Below are 19,459 nucleotides of genomic sequence, written 5' to 3' on the forward strand. Positions count from 1 at the left end.
ACAGAGTCTCTGAATTAAGCAGAATACTCTCACCCAGTCAAGAGATCAGGGCTAGATCCAACACCGTTTTTTAGCTCATTGCACCATCCCAGTTTCAGTACCTGGCTGTATGCAAATTAGTCTGTCCCTGGCGCAGTGCATCATGGGAACAGGGCAGACCAGACTACAAAAGCCAATTCTTACACTGGGAAGGAAACAAGCTTCCGGGGACCGGTTTCTGGCATTTCAGCCGTCTTCGGCCCGGCTTGCTTGAATCCTGATGGTGCAATGAGCAAGGGACTCACATCTGAGTATACCCTTCCACGCTTAGAGTGGACAAAATTATTTACAACAAGGGGTGGTGATGGACAGAGTCTCTGAATTAAGCAGAATACTCTCACCCAGTCAAGAGATCAGGGCTAGATCCAACACCGTTTTTTAGCTCATTGCACCATCCCAGTTTCAGAACCTGGCTGTATGCAAATTAGTCTGTCCCTGGCCCAGTGCATCATGGGAACAGGGCAGACCAGACTACAAAAGCCAATTCTTACACTTGGAAGGAAAGAAGCTTCCGGGGACCGGTTTCTGGCATTTCAGCCGTCTTCGGCCCGGCTTGCTTGAATCCTGATGGTGCAATGAGCAAGGGACTCACATCTGAGTATACCCTTCCACGCTTAGGGTGGACAAAATTATTTACAACAAGGGGTGGTGATGGACAGAGTCTCTGAATTAAGCAGAATACTCTCACCCAGTCAAGAGATCAGGGCTAGATCCAACACCGTTTTTTAGCTCATTGCACCATCCCATTTTCAGAACCTGGCTGTATGCAAATTAGTCTGTCCCTGGCCCAGTGCATCATGGGAACAGGGCAGACCAGACTACAAAAGCCAATTCTTACACTGGGAAGGAAACAAGCTTCCGGGGACTGGTTTCTGGCATTTCAGCCGTCTTCGGCCCGGCTTGCTTGAATCCTGATGGTGCAATGAGCAAGGGACTCACATCTGAGTATACCCTTCCACGCTTAGGGTGGACAAAATTATTTACAACAAGGGGTGGTGATGGACAGAGTCTCTGAATTAAGCAGAATACTCTCACCCAGTCAAGAGATCAGGGCTAGATCCAACACCGTTTTTTAGTTCATTGCACCATCCCAGTTTCAGAACCTGGCTGTATGCAAATTAGTCTGTCCCTGGCCCAGTGCATCATGGGAACAGGGCAGACCAGACTACAAAAGCCAATTCTTACACTGGGAAGGAAACAAGCTTCCGGGGACCGGTTTCTGGCATTTCAGCCGTCTTCGGCCCGGCTTGCTTGAATCCTGATGGTGCAATGAGCAAGGGACTCACATCTGAGTATACCCTTCCACGCTTAGGGTGGACAAAATTATTTACAACAAAGGGTGGTGATGGACAGAGTCTCTGAATTAAGCAGAATACTCTCACCCAGTCAAGAGATCAGGGCTATATCCAACACCGTTTTTTAGCTCATTGCACCATCCCAGTTGCAGAACCTGGCTGTATGCAAATTAGTCTGTCCCTGGCCCAGTGCATCATGGGAACAGGGCAGACCAGACTACAAAAGCCAATTCTTACACTGGGAAGGAAACAAGCTTCCGGGGACCGGTTTCTGGCATTTCAGCCGTCTTCGGCCCGGCTTGCTTGAATCCTGATGGTGCAATGAGCAAGGGACTCACATCTGAGTATACCCTTCCACGCTTAGGGTGGACAAAATTATTTACAACAAGGGGTGGTGATGGACAGAGTCTGGACGATTTTGAATAAACATATTTTTCTTTCTTATAGTCATTTTTATATATCACTTTCACTTTGCACTGCACACCATCAGTACTACTGTTTTGAGAGCACTTTGGCTAAACCAACTACTGGATAGGGGTCTAGTGCTGTACAACCACTCCACTGGCAGGTTGCGAACACAGATCTCACTCCATCATCTCCCAGATGACGATGTTCTGCCAGAGTGGTGGGCTGACTGGAGTTGTTTCATTACCTGGTGCTACTCAAATCGCCTGTGACTGTTGTCCTTATCCTCCTAAGCATATGTATTAGGTTTGAACAATTGACCAGTAATCTCCTTTGCTGTTTTTTCTGTATTTGAGTTGGGGTGTGGGGATTATTTGGTCGGTAAAAATTATCCCCAAGACCCTCCTTTATAAAATTATTTCCATGTCTGTCTGTACTTGCCCAAGTTATTAGGGCTCACAGTAGAGGACATAGCCATGTACACATCACAGACAAGAACCACTTGAGTTGGTATTCTGACTAGGACAGAATCCATCTCAGTACCCAGGGTTGACCCCACTAAAGCCTAGGGTTGAGAACCACCACTATTAACTGTACTAGGGGGTGCGGGTGCCTTAGTGGCAATAGTGGTTGGAGCTGTCTCCTTTTTGGTGCAATCACTGGTCCAGTGAGTATTAACCTTACACGTTTTGCACCAGGGTTTCTTTGGGCCTTCCTTTTTCTTAGATTGTTGGGAACCCCCACCATTAGAAGCTTTTTGGGGACCTTGAGAAGACTTCTGGTCTTTTGCTTTCTCCCCACCCTTTTGGTCTTGCTTCTTCTGATCACCACCTTGGTTCTGGACCTTCTGCCTCACCCTGATTCTGACCCATTTGTCTGCCTTTTTTCCCCAATTCTTAGGGAGAGGTCAGATCAGTCAATCAGGTGTTGATGCAACAACTGGTTCTGACAATTATTAAGAATTTGTTCTCTCATAATCAAATTATACAATCCTGTATAGTCTTTGACCTTACTGCCCAGTAACCAGCCTTCCAGAGCCTTAGTGGCACAATCTACAAAGTCAGTCCAGTCCTGAGTCTGTGTCTTCTGGGTGTCTCTGAACAGCAACCTATACTCCTCAGTGGTTAAGCCAAACCCATCTATCAAAGCACTCTTCGGGACAGTGTAGTTGTTAGCATCCTCATCAATAACTGTGAGGAGCTTGTCTCTACCTTTTTCTGAAAAGGAGAGCCATAAGATTGCTGCCCACTGACTTTGGGGTACCTGCTGTACTTTGCAGGCCCTCTCCAAAGCAGTAATCCACTTGTGGATGTCATCCCCACTCTGGTAGGGAGGGACAATCTTACTTAGGTTTCTATGGTCATTTGACATTTCCCTATCTCTAGAGAAGTTGCTGCCACCAGTGGAATCTAATCCGCTCAACTTTTGCTCTCTAGCAAGAGCCAGGGTCTCTTTTGCAAGGGCAATTTCTTGCCTCTTGATCCTAAGATTTACTTCCTTCATCCTAGCTTCATGCTCTCTTCTCTGAGGGGAAGTCATTCTCCTTAGAGCTGAGGCATTTTACCCTATTGAGTCACCAGAGTGGTGGTAGTCACTGGAAAGTGATCTCCTCCTTCTGTGCTCAGTGTTAGGCCTACTTGGGGGCCTGGGTTGGATTCTCTCCTCTCCAGCCCCATGTAGCCATAGGTTGACCTGGTTCAGTTCTCCAACTTGGACATGATCATCATCCTCTTCATCATCAACATCCCCTAGATTGTCATCATAGGAATCTTCAGTTGAGGCATGCCCCCCCCTCCACTACCTGTCTGATCTGGGGTTGCTGCTTTTTCTGCATCATACTCCACTTACAGATCTATTAGGTGTCTCAAGGTTGGACTCTGTCCTTGTCTCAGTTTCCTGAGTGAACATGAATTTCTAAGTTCATTAAAATTAAATGTGTCCTAGTTAGAAGGTACCCTGGGAGGGTCAACTTCTGCGGGGAGAGACACACTAGGCTGTCCTCTTAAGGACATTTTCTAGTGAGGTGTGGTGTTTGCACCTACCTACACAAAGTGTTACCTACTAGAACCTCTCTAGGAGTTGTAGTCAGCGTGTGCTAAGCCCTTTCCTCTACAATAACTAAGTTCAGTAGAACTTAAGTATTATAAGAACTTGATTTATATGTACCTTCAGGTACCTTAATGTGATCTTTCAAATGATATCTTAAGATTATATGGTAAAACAACAGCAAGCTCTTATCCCATCAGCTGCACACCAATGTGAGAAGTTAGCCTGGTATATGATATCCACTATGCTAGTGGGCACCTTGCACCAGTCTAAACGACCCTTATTGATGGCGGTTGTAAAGTCAACCTTATAGACAAGCTATCCTAGTGGTAGCATGGACCAGCAGTCTTAGGCTAAAACTTCAGAGAGCATGTGAAGCCAGCTGTTTTACCATATATAATCCCTTGAATACCAAATGAAAGGACACCACACAAGGTATATATCAAATATATATGTATTTATTTCTAACACAACCCCTCTGAACTCTTTATGAGGTCAGAGATCGAAATACATCACGTTAATCATAAAGCATACTTTAAGTTGCACAAATACAATTCTGCCCTAGGGGCCTCACAAACCATATACTAAGTAAGTGGTATAAGGACCACTTCAGGAATGGTGAATAGGCCTAAGGCCTAGGGAATCGCTGGGTCTACTCTACAGAACCAAAGGTTAGGAAGTAGGAGGCCCACGGGAGATGCGTGCAGTGTGGGAACACAGTCGCGAGTTACCATAGAGTTACAATGGGAACTTTAAAGTTAAAAAAGTAGTTGATTAACTATGGTAAAATTATTTTAAACTAGGACACTTCGAGAGTCAACACCCACAGGAGCACCAGAGTACTCGAGTTACCTCACCCAGGGAAGCCGGGTGCATAGGTGTCTTTTCGTGTCGGGTTTCGTCGCTGTTTCCTATGGAGTGCTGCAAAGAAGTGCTGCAGGCGACCAGGAGAAAAGTGTCCGGGTGGATCCAAGGGTGGATCAAAGATGTGAAGAACCTGAAAGCAGAGGGGACTAGCCAGTGACCAGGAAGGAACCAGGAAGGAACCAGGCAATGTCGGGTGCTTCAGGTGAAAATGGCAAAGATTCTCTCTGCAGCCACGAGGACCAGGAGGTATAGACGATGACCAGGAGCTGGATTCGAACTGTCCCACGAAGGATCTAGTTGACTGCGGTGTCGTGATACGGATTGGATACAAGAAGCCTTGGCAACCGCAATCCACGCAGGAAGTGAAGATTGGCTTCAGGTCAGACCAGCAAGGTCTGGGGAGCTTCTCCTTTGTAGGGAAGCTGAAGCAAGCCTAGAGCAACCAGGCAAGCAAGAAGATTTCAAAGGTTCGCCTTCAGGGGGCTCACTGGCCAACGGGCTAGCAACCAGGAAGACGCGTCGAGCTGAAATGCAGGAGCAAGCCCCATGCGGAACTGGTGGAGTGGGGAGGGCTGAGCTTCAGTGCAAATGGCGCTCCAGTCTGCGGCTTCTCTTACCCCAATGCACAACTGCGAAGGTGCCTCGGTCGTTGCACTATTAGCAAAGTGTAGGTAGTCCAGGGTAACCGGTCCCACGTCTCTCGTGTCCGCCACAGGTCTCAGCTTTGCTGTGGATCAGAGTTGGAGTAGTCTGGAAGTCCAGTTCCTGAGTCCCTGAGTCTTCACGTTCCGGCAGGAGCATCGACAAAGCAAACCGGCAAGTTACTGGTGGTACCTGTTTGCACAGGGTGGTCACTCCTTGACCACAAGGGAGATGTCTTCAATCTTCTAGTCGGTATAGAATGTCGAAGGTCCAAGAGTTTCATTTCAGAGTTTCGTTCCAGGATAATCTAATGTCTCTAGACACAGCTCCTATCTTTATACTAATCTAAGGGGCTGGATTACCTGCTAGGTCCCTCCTATGGGTGGACCTGAGAAGGGGGTGGTTACACCCCTTTCCCTTTGTCCAGTTTCGCGCCAGAGCGGGGTTGGAGTGCCCCAGCAACTGGTTTGAACCGGGCTATGCATGGAGCACCTTGTGTGCCCCAGGCAGTGTCTGGAAAAGCATCTTTCCATTCAACCCACCCGGCCCCAATACACTACAGGCTGTCTGGGGACAGGAAACCTATTGTCCAGGCCTCCCTTGCTGGAGTTGCGTCCAGCTGCAGGAGGTCAGACTCGTGTCTGTGGCAGCAGCATCCATTTTGTGATGCCAGGGCTCTGTATACCAGTAGCTACATGTCTTCTCCCTCTAGAAGGGTGGAATGCTACCCCCGCTGCCAGGACTGGTGGAAGGTAGTATTCCAAAGTATTTGACACCTTACACAACATGTTTTGATAAAGCCAAACCAAAGTTAGCATTAACCGCGAGGATTATTGAGTATATGGTATGGCTATATCATAGAACAGCTATAAGGACATGGTTCTGAACGCTGCAGAGGGGCTCAGCTCATGCCAGAGCACCCTCTCACATAAAACCAAGCACTCTTCCTCCAGGATTGTCGAGGCCTACCATAGGAGTGACTTATAGGTGCATATGTGTTGATATATATATGGTTAGATATAGGAATACTATATCTAAGTAATGGGTGATTACACCACCTTACCCAAGCTGAGTGATCAGCCTGTGGGGTCAGTTTGGATGGCCAGTCAGGGGTGGCATAATACATGCTGCAGCCCCTGGTAGGCCTTGGATGCACCTATGCCCTGGGTACCTATGGTACACTATACAGGAGCTCACAAAGGTGATCTAATAGTCAATAAGGTATGTACCTAAAGTACATGGTATCAATTTAGAGAGAGAACAGCTGGGCTGTGGGTCTGATTAGCAGGCCCAGTCGAAAAACCAGTAAATCACAGCAAAATGTGGGGGCGATCATAGGAAGAAGGCCCTACTCTCCTATAGCTCCCGCCTTTTGCCAATTACGTTTTGTCTTTGTTAAAAAGACGCACGCAAAGGCCAATAGCATAGGACAAAACAAAAAGCACACGCACAAGCGTGTGCGAGTGTGAGGTGAGATTTAAAAAGCCCTCACATAAGTTCTTCGCCAGAACAGCACATGCACGCTGTTACAGGCTCGACCTAAAAAGGGGTCTAGGAAGCAGTACAGCGCACTGCCAAGTTAAAGAATCATGGGCATCAACACTCGCACCAGATGTCATTAAGGCGGGCCAGCAAACAACCAAGAACCAGGTACATAACCTCTTGTCGTTGCGTCAATCATCTGAAGATGGGCAAGTGCAGCAACATTAACAATAGATTCTGGGTGAAATACTTGCAACATCACCAATAGACGGCCTAAGCTCTGCCAGAGAAAAGGGAATGCTGACTTTCAGTCAGAAGTGGCATTGAATGGTGAGTTAAGTACCTCAGGATCCGAGGGCCAACTTAAATAAACAAGCATTGGAAATGCAGTAGATCTCGCATTTGCTTGAGTTAGAGATAATGGTGTGGTAAACGACAATGTATTTTACCTATGTGTTATGAAATGTATGTATGTGGTGTCTATTGAAATTATGTGGTTTGGATTGTATTGTGTGGCATGGAATTTTGTGTTGTGGAGTGTATTTGTGTAGTGGAATTATGTGGTATGGTGTGCAGTGGAATTATGTGGATAGTAATTATGTGGCATTGAGTGTATTGGAATTATATGGAGTGGTAATATGTGGTATGGAGTGTAATTATGTGGAATATATTTAGTGTTTTCGACTGGTATGTAGTGAAGTTTAATTATGTGGCGTGCTGTTTAATTTTCTGGCATGATATCGAATTCTGTAGTGAAGAGTGGATGTATGTGGTGTGGTGTGCAATTATGTTGCTGAGTTGAATTATGCGTTTTGGTGTTGAATTATGTGTGTAGATTGGAAATGTGTGGTGATGAATTGTGTGGCGTGGAACTGCGTGGATAGCTTTGCCTTTTTGGTGATGCAATAAACAAATCGGTAGGAGCTAAGATCCAGATGTGTGTTTGTGAGTGTTTATAAAAAAAAAAGAAAATGTGCAATAATTGAATTCTTTTTTGGTATAACGAGTGTTTGGGTAATTATACATAACACGTATAGGACAAAATTACGGCGAAAATTGTGGTGGCGAAATCAGCACGATTGAAAATCAGGCCTTGGAAATTAGCTGAATTAAATTTTTTTAACGCATCCGAGTAGAAGGCAAATGGAGAAAATGGAGAATGCACGCCATCAAATGGAGAATGCAAGTCACCAAATAAGAAGCATGATAATGAGAGTGACTGCAAATCCAACCAATGGAAAGAAGTGGGCGGCTGCATGCCCCTCTGTGCTCTTGGTAAAGCCACAATATGACAATCAGACAGCAGTATGAGGATGTATGTATGAGTGATTACTTTTAAAAGTGGAAACCCATGTTTTATGAATGAAAAGACTTTAGACTTTTAAAAAATGTGAGTGTAAGTTGAAAGTACAATTGCAAATGACTTTGTGACTGTTTCTGGGTGCACATTCTCATCTCTATTTTCTTTATCCTTAACTTGTGCATAATAGAAATTTCAGGGATGTGGAATTCCTAAAACCAGACGCCCTGGACATACTGTTTGGGGTCAAGGGCAACACGTTTTCATGTGTATTTTGTCCTTGGGACAAGTAGCACAAACCCTTTGGCTGCCAGTTTAAGTATCTGCAGTTTAGGTAATATTTGTGCCCATACGATAAAACTGTGCAAACCTATATTCATGGTTCATTAATGCAAAGACATTATTATTAGGGTGAGCGCTCTAAGTAAATGTTGTAAGCTTGGACTGCACTATTGACAGGGGTTCCAGTATACAAATGTGTACCATCATTTTCAAAGTTTAACAATATGAGGCTATGTATAATGCTCCCAGAATGCTGTATAATTCACTACGAATATTTATAGAAGCTTGAAACAGATTGATGATTCTGTGCTTTCAAAATATAATGTTCACCAAAAAATGCATGTTGGCAAAGACAAAAGTTCTGAAATTGGTGGTCAGGCTTTTAGTTTTGTCAAAGCGTAACTTGTTTTGGCATGGTTTTTGTAAAACCTTATTGGTGTGGGAGCTGCCGGGCCTTCACTGTTATAACAAACATAGACAAACCCAAAAAAGGTTTTTGGTCTAAAAAAGCACACATTGCCACAGTAGTTCTTGGCACTGAACAAAACTACTTTGTGTGCTGATATGCTCCTTGTGAAAGAGGGGTACAAAAGGGGGTGGTGATGGACGGAGCATCTGAATCAATCAAAAACTCACACCCAGTCAAAAGATCTGGGTTTAATACATCACCGTTCTTTAGCCCACTCTGCCACCCCAGTTCTGACATGGCTATATGCAAATCAGTCTGACCCTGTGCCTCATGGGAACAGTGCAGCCCGAACTGCCAAGCCATGTCTTCCCTGGACCGGAAACAAGCTTCCGAGGACCGGTTTCTGGCATTCCAGCCATCTTCAGCCCGGCTTGCTTGAATCCAGTGGCAAAGTGAGCAAGGGACTCACGTCTGAGCATACCCTGCCACACTTATGGTGGCCAAAAGCGGTACAAAAGGGGGTGGTGATGGACGGAGCATCTGAATCAATCAAACACTCACACCCAGTCAAAAGATCTGGGTTTAATCCATCACCGTTCTTTAGCCCACTCTGCCACCCCAGTTCTGACATGGCAATATGCAAATCAGTCTGACCCTGTGCCTCATGGGAACAGTCCAGCCCGAACTGCCACGCCATGTCTTCCCTGGACCGGAATCAAGCTTCCGAGGACCGGTTTCTGGCATTCCAGCCGTCTTCAGCCCGGCTTGCTTGAATCCAGTGGCAAAGTGAGCAAGGGACTCACGTCTGAGCATACCCTGCCACACTTATGGCGGCCAAAAGCGGTACAAAAGGGGGTGGTGATGGACGGAGCATCCGAATCAATCAAACACTCACACCCAGTCAAAAGATCTGGGTTTAATCCATCACCGTTCTTTAGCCCACTTTGCCACCCCAGTTCTGACATGGCTATATGCAAATCAGGCTGACCCTGTGCCTCATGGGAACAGTCCAGCCCGAACTGCCAAGCCATGTCTTCCCTGGACCGGAATCATGCTTCCGATGACCGGTTTCTGGCATTCCAGCCGTCTTCAGCCCGGCTTGCTTGAATCCAGTGGCAAAGCCATGTCTGAACTGGGGTGGCAGAGTGGACTAAAGAACGGTGATGGATTAAACCCAGATCTTTTGACTGGGTGTGAGTGTTTGATTGATTCGGATGCGCCGTCCATCACCACCCCCTTTTCTACCGCTTTTGGCCACCATAAGTGTGGCAGGGTATGCTCAGATGTGAGTCCCTTGCTCACTTTGCCACTGGATTCAAGCAAGCCGGCCTGAAGACGGCTGGAATGCCAGAAACCGGTCCTCAGACGCTTGTTTCCGGTCCAGGGAAGGCATGGCTTGGCAGTTCGGGCTGCACTGTTCCCATGAGGCACAGGGTCAGACTGATTTGCATATAGCCATGTCTGAACTGGGGTGGCAGAGTGGGCTAAAGAACGGTGATGGATTAAACCCAGATCTTTTGACTGAGTGTGAGTTTTTGATTGATTCGGATGCTCCGTCCATCACCACCCCCTTTTGTACCGCTTTTGGCCGCCATAAGTGTGGCAGGGTATGCTCAGACGTGAGTCCCTTGCTTACTTTGGCACTGGATTCAAGCAAGCCGGGCTGAAGACGGCTGGAATGACAGAAACCGGTCCTCGGAAGCTTGTTTCCGGTCCAGGGAAGGCATGGCTTGGCAGTTCGGGCTGCACTGTTCCCATGAGGCACAGGGTCAGACTGATTTGCATATAGCCATGTCTGAACTGGGGTGGCAGAGTGGGCTAAAGAACGGTGATGGATTAAACCCAGATCTTTTGACTGGGTGTAAGTGTTTGATTGATTCGGATGCTCCGTCCATCACCACCCCCTTTTGTACCCCTTGTGAAAGAGCAGCATGCTGTCACTCACAGTGAAGACAGCCGATACAGAGAGAAAAACAGAATTTTCTTAAACACAAAAGATCATGGTTACCGCCAGACCTAATTAGGGCCCCAATTATTAAAGAAAGTCTCAAAAGTGCACCCAAGGTAGATATCCTTGCATTAAGTGCAGACATACGACTTTTGTGAATTCACAAGAATTTACAGAAGTAGGCCAAGAAATAGTACTCTTAGAAAATAGTTGGGAACTGCATTTTAGCATGAGCGAATAAGCATGTGTAGATTTGCTCATGGGAAAATCTGAGTGTTTGCAAGTTCACTTTCCCTCCAACCACTTTTTTCCCCAACCCTGGAAACCGTTTTACGTCTGGCAACGTCAGGATTAAATTTAAGGCGTTTTTCATTATGTGAAAGAGTCGGTGAAAACCCTTAAATAATGCAAATTATTGGGTTTGCACAGACTAAAGGGCATTCCAGCCCTGGTACTTTTGCTTATCACTACTTTCAGCCCCAGTATTTAGATCTGCGGAAAAGTGGTAAGATAAGGGGATTGCTAGTATTCAAACCCTACTGTTGTATGAGCCCTGGCATAATCAGAGAGGATATATCAGAGCTCTTATACAATGAGATTGCTGCCATAATTGTTGCTGCATTACATTTCACAAAAGGGACAAGTGGATTTTGTTACAGGACAAGTAGATTTATGAAGCAACCTGCCCCATGGACAAGTAGATATTTTATTAAATTCCACACCCCTGATCTCAAATAGAAAGATGCTAAAACATATACATGTTTAAAGCTTCACACTTGATAGCCTAGACTGCACACTACTAGGTAACAGTATTGGCCAACAGAATTTAATTTGTTTGTACAAAAATACAACAGACTGACTTCAGCGATCCCTTGTGACTTAAACCTAGGCAGGAAGGAAATAGAATGTAAATGTAAATGTAAATGTAAATGTAGTATACTTGTAAAGCGCACAGCTGCCCCAGCAACGGGGCGTCCCGGCGCTGTATAACTCTGGGGAACCCGTCCTGGCTTTCCCTGTGAGATGGTCCCTTGCTGGGAGTCCCCAAGGTGGAGCCAGGCATCCCCAGAATTGGTGGGGCCGTTGTGGAGATTAGGCAAGCTAATGCCCAGAGTTGCCGAGTGGAACCCCTGATTAGAGTAAGCACCGAAGCGAGAATTATCGAGTCCGCTGACCAAGGTCTACGACCCTGCCGCGTCGGGAATTGAACCCTGGTCCCGGGCTGACTTCTGCTCTCAGACCTGCCGCCTCTAACCAGTGAGCCACACTACTCCACATATTTGCATAATGTTTCAATATTGGTCTCTATGGAAACAAACCCGTTCCTTTTAATTTTATTTGCATATGGACATGTCTGAACTGGGGTGGTGTGGTGAGCAAAATAATGATGGATTAAACCCAGATCTGGGACTGGGGGTGAATGTTTTGCCAATGTGCAACATTCCGTCCATCACCTTGTGTGTTTTGCATTTTATTTTGGCTATTTCCTTTAGTCACATTTTATTGAGAATGCCTTGTCAGCTGTAACTTATTTGAGCGTCTGTTCAAAACATGTCACTGAAATAAGCAAATTGCTTAATGCAGCGCTCTCTTGCAGTACATGTCGGAACCACTTCACTGCAAACATCAACCTGCTTTTATGGGAATTTGCATTTTTATGAATGTCTTTCTTCCTGCGAAGAGATAGTTTTATTTTTTTATTTTTATGTAATTTGCAGCTATCCCGTCTCCTGTATTTTGTTCTCTCCGGTATAGATAAAGCACACTTTACTTTGTTTTAAGTAAATATACCAACAAGCATTGGCATAGCCAATAGGTCTCGCCTTTGGGACCTTATAAGTGCTGAGCCATGCAACAGTTGATGTTGTTGCAGGAAGGATATTGTGCTGCATAACTAAATACTTATAAGGCCCCAAAGGCGAGACCTATTGACTATGCCAATGCTTGTTATATCTTTTGGGCAGAGTAAGTACTCTGCTGGTGGATACTGTGTGCTAATGGAGCGATCGGTACCGCTGTTTCCAAGAAAAGGGCCTACCTGCATTCACTCAAGTTTCACAAAGAACCAAAGGAATTATAATTTATAGCGAAACATAAAAGAGATACATTTAGGTACTTTTTTTTGCGGAGGACAAGAAAATGCATAAAAAATGCATTAAAAAAAGAACGTACGTTGGGAAAAGAGTAATGAAAAAAATATGTGCCTTGGCACACGAAGTTAAGATAACCCTTGCACCGAAGACAAGCTAGAGGCAAACATTTAATAAACAGAATGGAGTAATTCAATTCAATTTCTTTTTATTATGTTTTGGAACTCTGAAGAGGTCCACATAAAAAACCATACACAATACAAGACCCAATCAATGCAAAAAAGACATCTACAATGTTTACAAAAATACAGAATAATCAGATTCACATAATACCACAAGCCATCAATAAATAGCTAAAAAACATTTTAAAAAGTTAAAAATGTTAAAACAAAACATTTCATTTGGGGGATTATACAGTGCAAATATGAAAGAGTTAACATTTAAAATGCCCAATTGTAAACATACATATCTTAACCACTTGCGCCGAAATGGACGTAATGCGGGACATATGAAGAGAACATGCAAGCGATCCTGGGTGGACAAGTTGCAAAAATTACAAATTGCAGGAGAACCATACCACTTTGCCAATAGAATGTTTAATGGCAACAAATCCTGTCTAAGAAGAAACCAGAATCGCCGAATGCTATATGGTAAATTCCAGGCGACATAACGTTGCTTAGCTTTCCTAACATACGAGTCAGTAAGATGATTAGCTCCCTTCTTAGAATAAATGGCCTCCTTGTCCATTTTAAAGCTAAGATCCCAAGATGCCTCTTTCAGAAGTAATTTTAACTGTGCGGCAGATACAATAAAAAGAGTGCTCTCTTCCAATTGAAGAAGGGCGACCGCTTTTCTAAAATTCTTAACAATTTGCGAGTACTCCTTTAAGCTGCCCAATAGTTCAACCTTCATAAGATTTCTTAATGTACCCATTTCTCCTCTAGCCAAACTGGCTACCCACCGTACTACAGCTGCTAGGCCCTGCACCCAACTACTGCGGAGGCCATATTCGAGTCTACAGGGGGCTGCTGAGCAAGCGATGTTAAGGGAGGATATAGATCTTAACAACTTCCCTTCTACTGAATGTAAGAAATCCCAATGCCTTAAATCGACCAATTCCATTCCATACAAGAGGGAAGAAGGGATTTTTGCCCTAAAGACTTCCAGAAGGCAATCGAAGTGTCTTCTCCCCGTGGCTGAATATAATGCACTCAAGCCTTTCCCCTGAGATGAAGCTTTGCGGGTATTGTTATCGATGTGGGGCTTGTCACTCAAATTGTTGGAAATGATTTTTCCTAGAAAGACATAAGTCTTTACCACCTCCAATTTATGGCCACCCACTGTCCAAACAAAGTTCTTATACTTTAACTTCTTTCTCCCTGCGATACACATAATTTTGCTTTTTGTTGCATTTATCCTCAAGTAATGGGCTTCGGCAAAAAGATGTAATGCGCGAAGACATTTGGCCAACCCTTTAGGGGTTAAATCCAATATTATGATGTCATCTGCATATAACAAGCAGGAAATAGGGGTTCCCCCTATAACCGGGGCTATACCATCACCTGAGGAGAGAGATGCAGGAAGATCCGCAATATACAGGGAAAAGAGCAATGGGGCAAGAAGACAACCCTGTTTTAATCCATTAATTGACGGAATGACACGTGATAACCCCCTTTCTCCACCTTGTAGGACACGACACCATGTATCAGTATGTAAAACCTGTACCAGATCTAGCAAGTGAGGAGGCATGCCCATGGCGGATAGCTTTCTCCACAGCAAGGGGCGGTCCACTTTATCGAATGCTGTGGAGAAGTCTATAAATGCCGCATACACATATCCCCCCCGAACCCTTACATATTTATCGGTGCCGTAAGATTATCCAGGGTGCCGTGCCCTTTGCGGAAACCAGTCTGTTCTAGGGGTAAAATGTGGTTCGCATCAACCCAATCATTAATTAGGGATAACAAACATTTGGTGAAAACTTTTCCAATTGCGTTAAGGAGTGCTATTTGACGGTAATTCTTCGGTAGGTCCCTATCTCCCTTTTTAAACAGTGGCACCAGTATGCTCCCTTTCCAAGAGGAGGGAACAATTTTCCTAATGAAGCAAAATCTGAAAACAGGAAACAGTATTTTGCCCCATAATACTGGTTCCTGTTTCAAGACAGATATCGGAAGTTCATCAGGCCCCATAGCTCCTGAGGTACGCATATCCATAATCGCCTGTTCAATCATTCTTTCTGAAGGGGACTCTATTCATGTAAAAAGTGATGACTAACTGGGTAGCAGCGGAAGGGACACTGTCAAGTGTTAAATGAAAAACGATTTAGCAAAGATGTAGGTAAGCGGTAAACGCTGTACACATGCAATTACAATACAAGAAAATATTAATAATTCCACGGTAATTCACATATTGTCGTGTACAGGTCACAAATGTAAAAGCACGTTATAATAATTCATGGGTATTGGGAAATGTTTTTGCTTTGTGGTTTGTATCTTGAAGCACACTGAAAACACAACTGCAGGGTGAAATGATTCCATTCAGAATTTCACTCGTTTTAAGGGCCAGTGAGGGAGGCTCGCTAAAAGCAAACGATCTTATCTGTTCTCTCTCTATTTGGAGTCACCAAAAATGATAGGAAAGTAAATCTCGCCATCTGTCCACACATGTCTGCAGGCGGCCGGGGAAACACGCACAGCATAGTAGAGAAGGGCCGATTTGGGAGCTTCATTTGTGCTGTAAGTTAGCAGCAGAAGGAGAAAATAGAAAGGTACATTTGTACCGAGACGGCAACTCGCGTGACTAGAGTGCTAAAAAAAATAATAATAATAATCTGCCAATATAAATATTGTTCAACCTTCGCTTTGTGCTCAACAAATCGAATTGCATTGCATTCGCTTGATCAGCGTCAGCACCAGCAATATTAGGGTCTCTTAAACGGACCAATGATAAGAGCCTGGCCACTGTCCCGCAGATAGGTGATTCCGAGGTATCACAAAGGTACATTTGCTCAATAAGAACGCCTGTTTTCATTGATTGTAACTGACAGCCAGTGCTCGTCATTGCAGATTTGCTTACGTGACCAGCTCATTCGAGAAATTCATTACATAGAGGCAAAAAGATAAGATTCCAGTGGACAGTAAGAGGAAGGATGCATAAGTGTAGACCAAAGAATGACCACTGGCATGTCACTTGCAGGTTCTTTTGCAGAGATGGTCTGTCTGCAGCAGGAGCACGTAGTTTAGCACCTCATAGGACGTGGAAGGATGGACAGCAGATGGTAATGTGCTGGGAAACACGGAGACTCATTCATATATACACCCATGCGTGCAGGAGAAACACGAACATTCATTCATGCATTAACGCATATGTGCAGGAGCCGCGCGGCCGCGAAATAAAATAAAACATTTTTAAAACGGCGGAGATCGAAGCAGTGCAGCTGCCCCCTGTTCTACATTCGCATGCAAGCTGAGCAGAAGCGCTTCCAGCCTGCCGGGGTGTGCTGAAGCCTCTCAAAGCAATGCAATCATTGCGGTGCTGCAGCCCTTCCACCAGCTGATTCTTGGGAAGGAAGAGGAGCAAAGATTAATAGATGTGGGCTCAGTGTCAGTGCCGACATGATTACAAGCTTAAACAAGTAATCGCGATCGCAAAAAAAAAAAAAAAAGCGCGAATGGTGCGCACGTGCATCACTGCATTGCCGGCCACGAGCTTGCTATAAAGCACGCACGCGCGACAGAGAAAACTACTGTCCACATCGCGCACGCTGGTGCGCATCCTAGCAAGCTGATCGCCGGCAAAGTAGCATTTCTCAGAGCTTCTAAATGTCTCGTCTGAGACCAGCGCATGAACTGATTCAGGCCGAGACCTAAAAAACCTTGAAGTGGCTAAGTAATAAGGGTGAAAGACGTCATTACTTGTGAGGTGATTTAAAGCATTATGAGGATAGTACCAAAACTTATCTGAAGCTCTCGAAGGTGAACTGGAGTCCTTTTAGTATCAAGAGAGATTTAAAACAAGAAAAAGAACAGGAGCAGGTTCTTCTGCCTGCATCACAGGATGAGAAGAAAGTCAGTGAGACAGATGAGGTGAGGGGAGGAGGCGGAGGGGTGGTTGGAGGAAATCTAATTACGGGGCGCAGACACCCCTTCCTACACACAGGGCAAGTGAGCGTCACAAAAAAATGTGTAATGTTTATGAAAGTGCAAAAACCCCTTTGGAAAGGGGAGGGAGGGGAAAGTGTTTCTCCTCTAAGATATGTTTGCACCCCTACTATGGTGATCGACGTCCCGCAGCACAGGAAGCTGAAAATCTTTTTATGCAGAAAAGTCTCAATTGGGCAGCATCAAAAGCTTTGACGCTGCCCAATCGAGACACGCGCTGCACTGACGTTTGACGCTGAATCCGAACATGGTGTATACTGGCGATGCGGATTACAGCTTTTTAAATTCCATACATATGCGGAGAACCTTAGTCGCACAGCTCTGCATAAGAAGATATTCAGCGTCCACGAATTTGGATATAACTAAAGTGGAGCGATAACGAGACGTATAGCTTCTGTTTCATAAAAAATATATTGCATCGAGAATTGCAAAGAAAGTGAGGAGCTTGTCTTCTTGGATGCCCTGAAGAAGCCCAGATACGGGCGAAATGAGTTGGCTGTATTCAAGTTCTCCATAGAATATGAAATAAAGGATTAAATATCCAAAGATAATCTCTTATTTATTCTGTTTATGCTTGGCAATTTTGCAGTCATTTCAGTATATGTTGGTCTGGTTGCCACTCAGATCTTTGTGATTTATGTTGAATTATTTGTGGTTCAAATTGTTGGCGAACCATTTCTTGAAGTGGGCAACTGTGAATCTGCTGTATTACTAGACACTTTTAGCAGCACGTGATTGTGCAACAAACAGTTCGCCTAGCCACCTTTGTTTGTTTGGTATAATGCCCCGGTTACTTACCGGTAACCTTCATTATCTTTAGTCCGTCGTCCTCATCACAGTCATTAAGGAAGGCCCTCCCTCCCTGGGGCTGCCGGCCTCAGAGACAGCCTGGTATCTCAGGAAGAGGCGTGGGCCTGGCCACAACCGATATCACCCATAGGGGGTGGGATGATGTCATGTCCACTCCTATGGCCTGGGTGTGGTCCTGTGAGTGAGGTGGGATCACCTCATGAGTAAATATGACTGTGAGAAGGACTACGGACGAAGTGATAATAAAGGTACAAACACACTTCAAGTAATCAGGGTGTCTGACTCTCACGTGGACTGTGGTTATGACACCTCACACACTCACCTTGTGCTCCTGGGCAGCCTCCTCTATGGGATACACTGTATGTGCCTTGTGATCCCTGGACTCTCGGCAGATGACACACAGGAGTGTGTGATCCTCTTCACAGAAGAGCTGCAGCTTCTGATGGTGTTTGGGGCACAGATGCTCGTCTCGGGGGTTCTCAGCTGATACATTCAGTCTGAACATGTCCACGATGTTCCTCAGCCCCCTGTTGGGTCTCAGGGTACCCTCTCTTGACACTGCCCGGCACTGGGGGCAGGAGCGGTCCGAGCCCGGCCCCTCCCAGTACTGAGTGATGCAGGAGCGGCAGAAGTTGTGTCCACACTCGATGGACACCGGGTCCCTGTACAGCTCCAGGCAGATGGAGCAAGTGACCTCGCCTCGGACCCTCTGGAACTGGGCAGCTGCGGCCATGATGGAAAGAACGACGAATCTCGTTCCTTCCTCCTTCGGCGCTGACTTCAGGGACTTTGAAATACTTTCTTTCAGTTTCCCCAGAAGTTTAAGTTGTGGGAGTGTCTTTATCTGTTGCTGGGGTTTCCTGGTCATTGGAGGGCTGAGAGTGAGTGTTTGCGTGAGCCTGTGCTTGTTGCCTTCGCTGGGTAACTAAGCACCGCGGCGAGTCTCTCTTTTCCCCAGAGGCGCTGTGAGAGCTCTCGGCTCGCACACCAGAGGACACACCTAAGGTCCGTGAGAGCTCTCGGCTCGCACACCAGAGGACACACCTAAGGTCCGTGAGGGCTCTCGGCTCGCACACCAGAGGACACACCTAAGGTCCGTGAGGGCTCTCACCAGAGGACACACCTAAGGTCCGTGGGAGCTCTCGGCTCGCACACCAGAGGACACACCTAAGGTCCGTGGGAGCTCTCGGCTCGCACACCAGAGGACACACCTAAGGTCCGTGAGGGCTCTCGGCTCGCACACCAGAGGACACACCTAAGGTCCGTGAGGGCTCTCGGCTCGCACACCAGAGGACACACCTAAGGTCCGTGAGGGCTCTCACCAGAGGACACACCTAAGGTCCGTGGGAGCTCTCGGCTCGCACACCAGAGGACACACCTAAGGTCCGTGGGAGCTCTCGGCTCGCACACCAGAGGACACACCTAAGGTCCGTGAGGGCTCTCGGCTCGCACACCAGAGGACACACCTAAGGTCCGTGAGGGCTCTCACCAGAGGACACACCTAAGGTCCGTGGGAGCTCTCGGCTCGCACACCAGAGGACACACCTAAGGTCCGTGAGGGCTCTCGCCTCGCACACCAGAGGACACACCTAGGTCCGTGAGGGCTCTCGGCTCGCACACCAGAGGACACACCTAGGTCCGTGAGGGCTCTCGGCTCGCACACCAGAGGACACACCTAGGT

At 46.0% G+C, this 19,459-nt stretch overlaps 1 protein-coding gene across 1 annotated transcript in view; it reads right to left on the minus strand.

The window, feature by feature from the left end:
• Positions 1-18,574, minus strand: part of LOC144754108 (E3 ubiquitin-protein ligase TRIM39-like) — a 416,694-nt gene extending 398,120 nt beyond the window's left edge. Inside the window, exon 1 of the mRNA XM_078641673.1 lies at positions 18,101-18,574. Coding sequence (XP_078497799.1) covers positions 18,101-18,511 — 411 coding nt within the window. The 5' untranslated portion in view covers positions 18,512-18,574. The remainder of the gene's footprint in view (positions 1-18,100) is intronic.
• Positions 18,575-19,459: the final 885 nt, after the last annotated feature.

The sequence above is a fragment of the Lissotriton helveticus genome, chromosome 5_1, assembly GCF_964261635.1.
Source record: "Lissotriton helveticus chromosome 5_1, aLisHel1.1, whole genome shotgun sequence".
Lineage (NCBI taxonomy): Eukaryota > Metazoa > Chordata > Amphibia > Caudata > Salamandridae > Lissotriton > Lissotriton helveticus.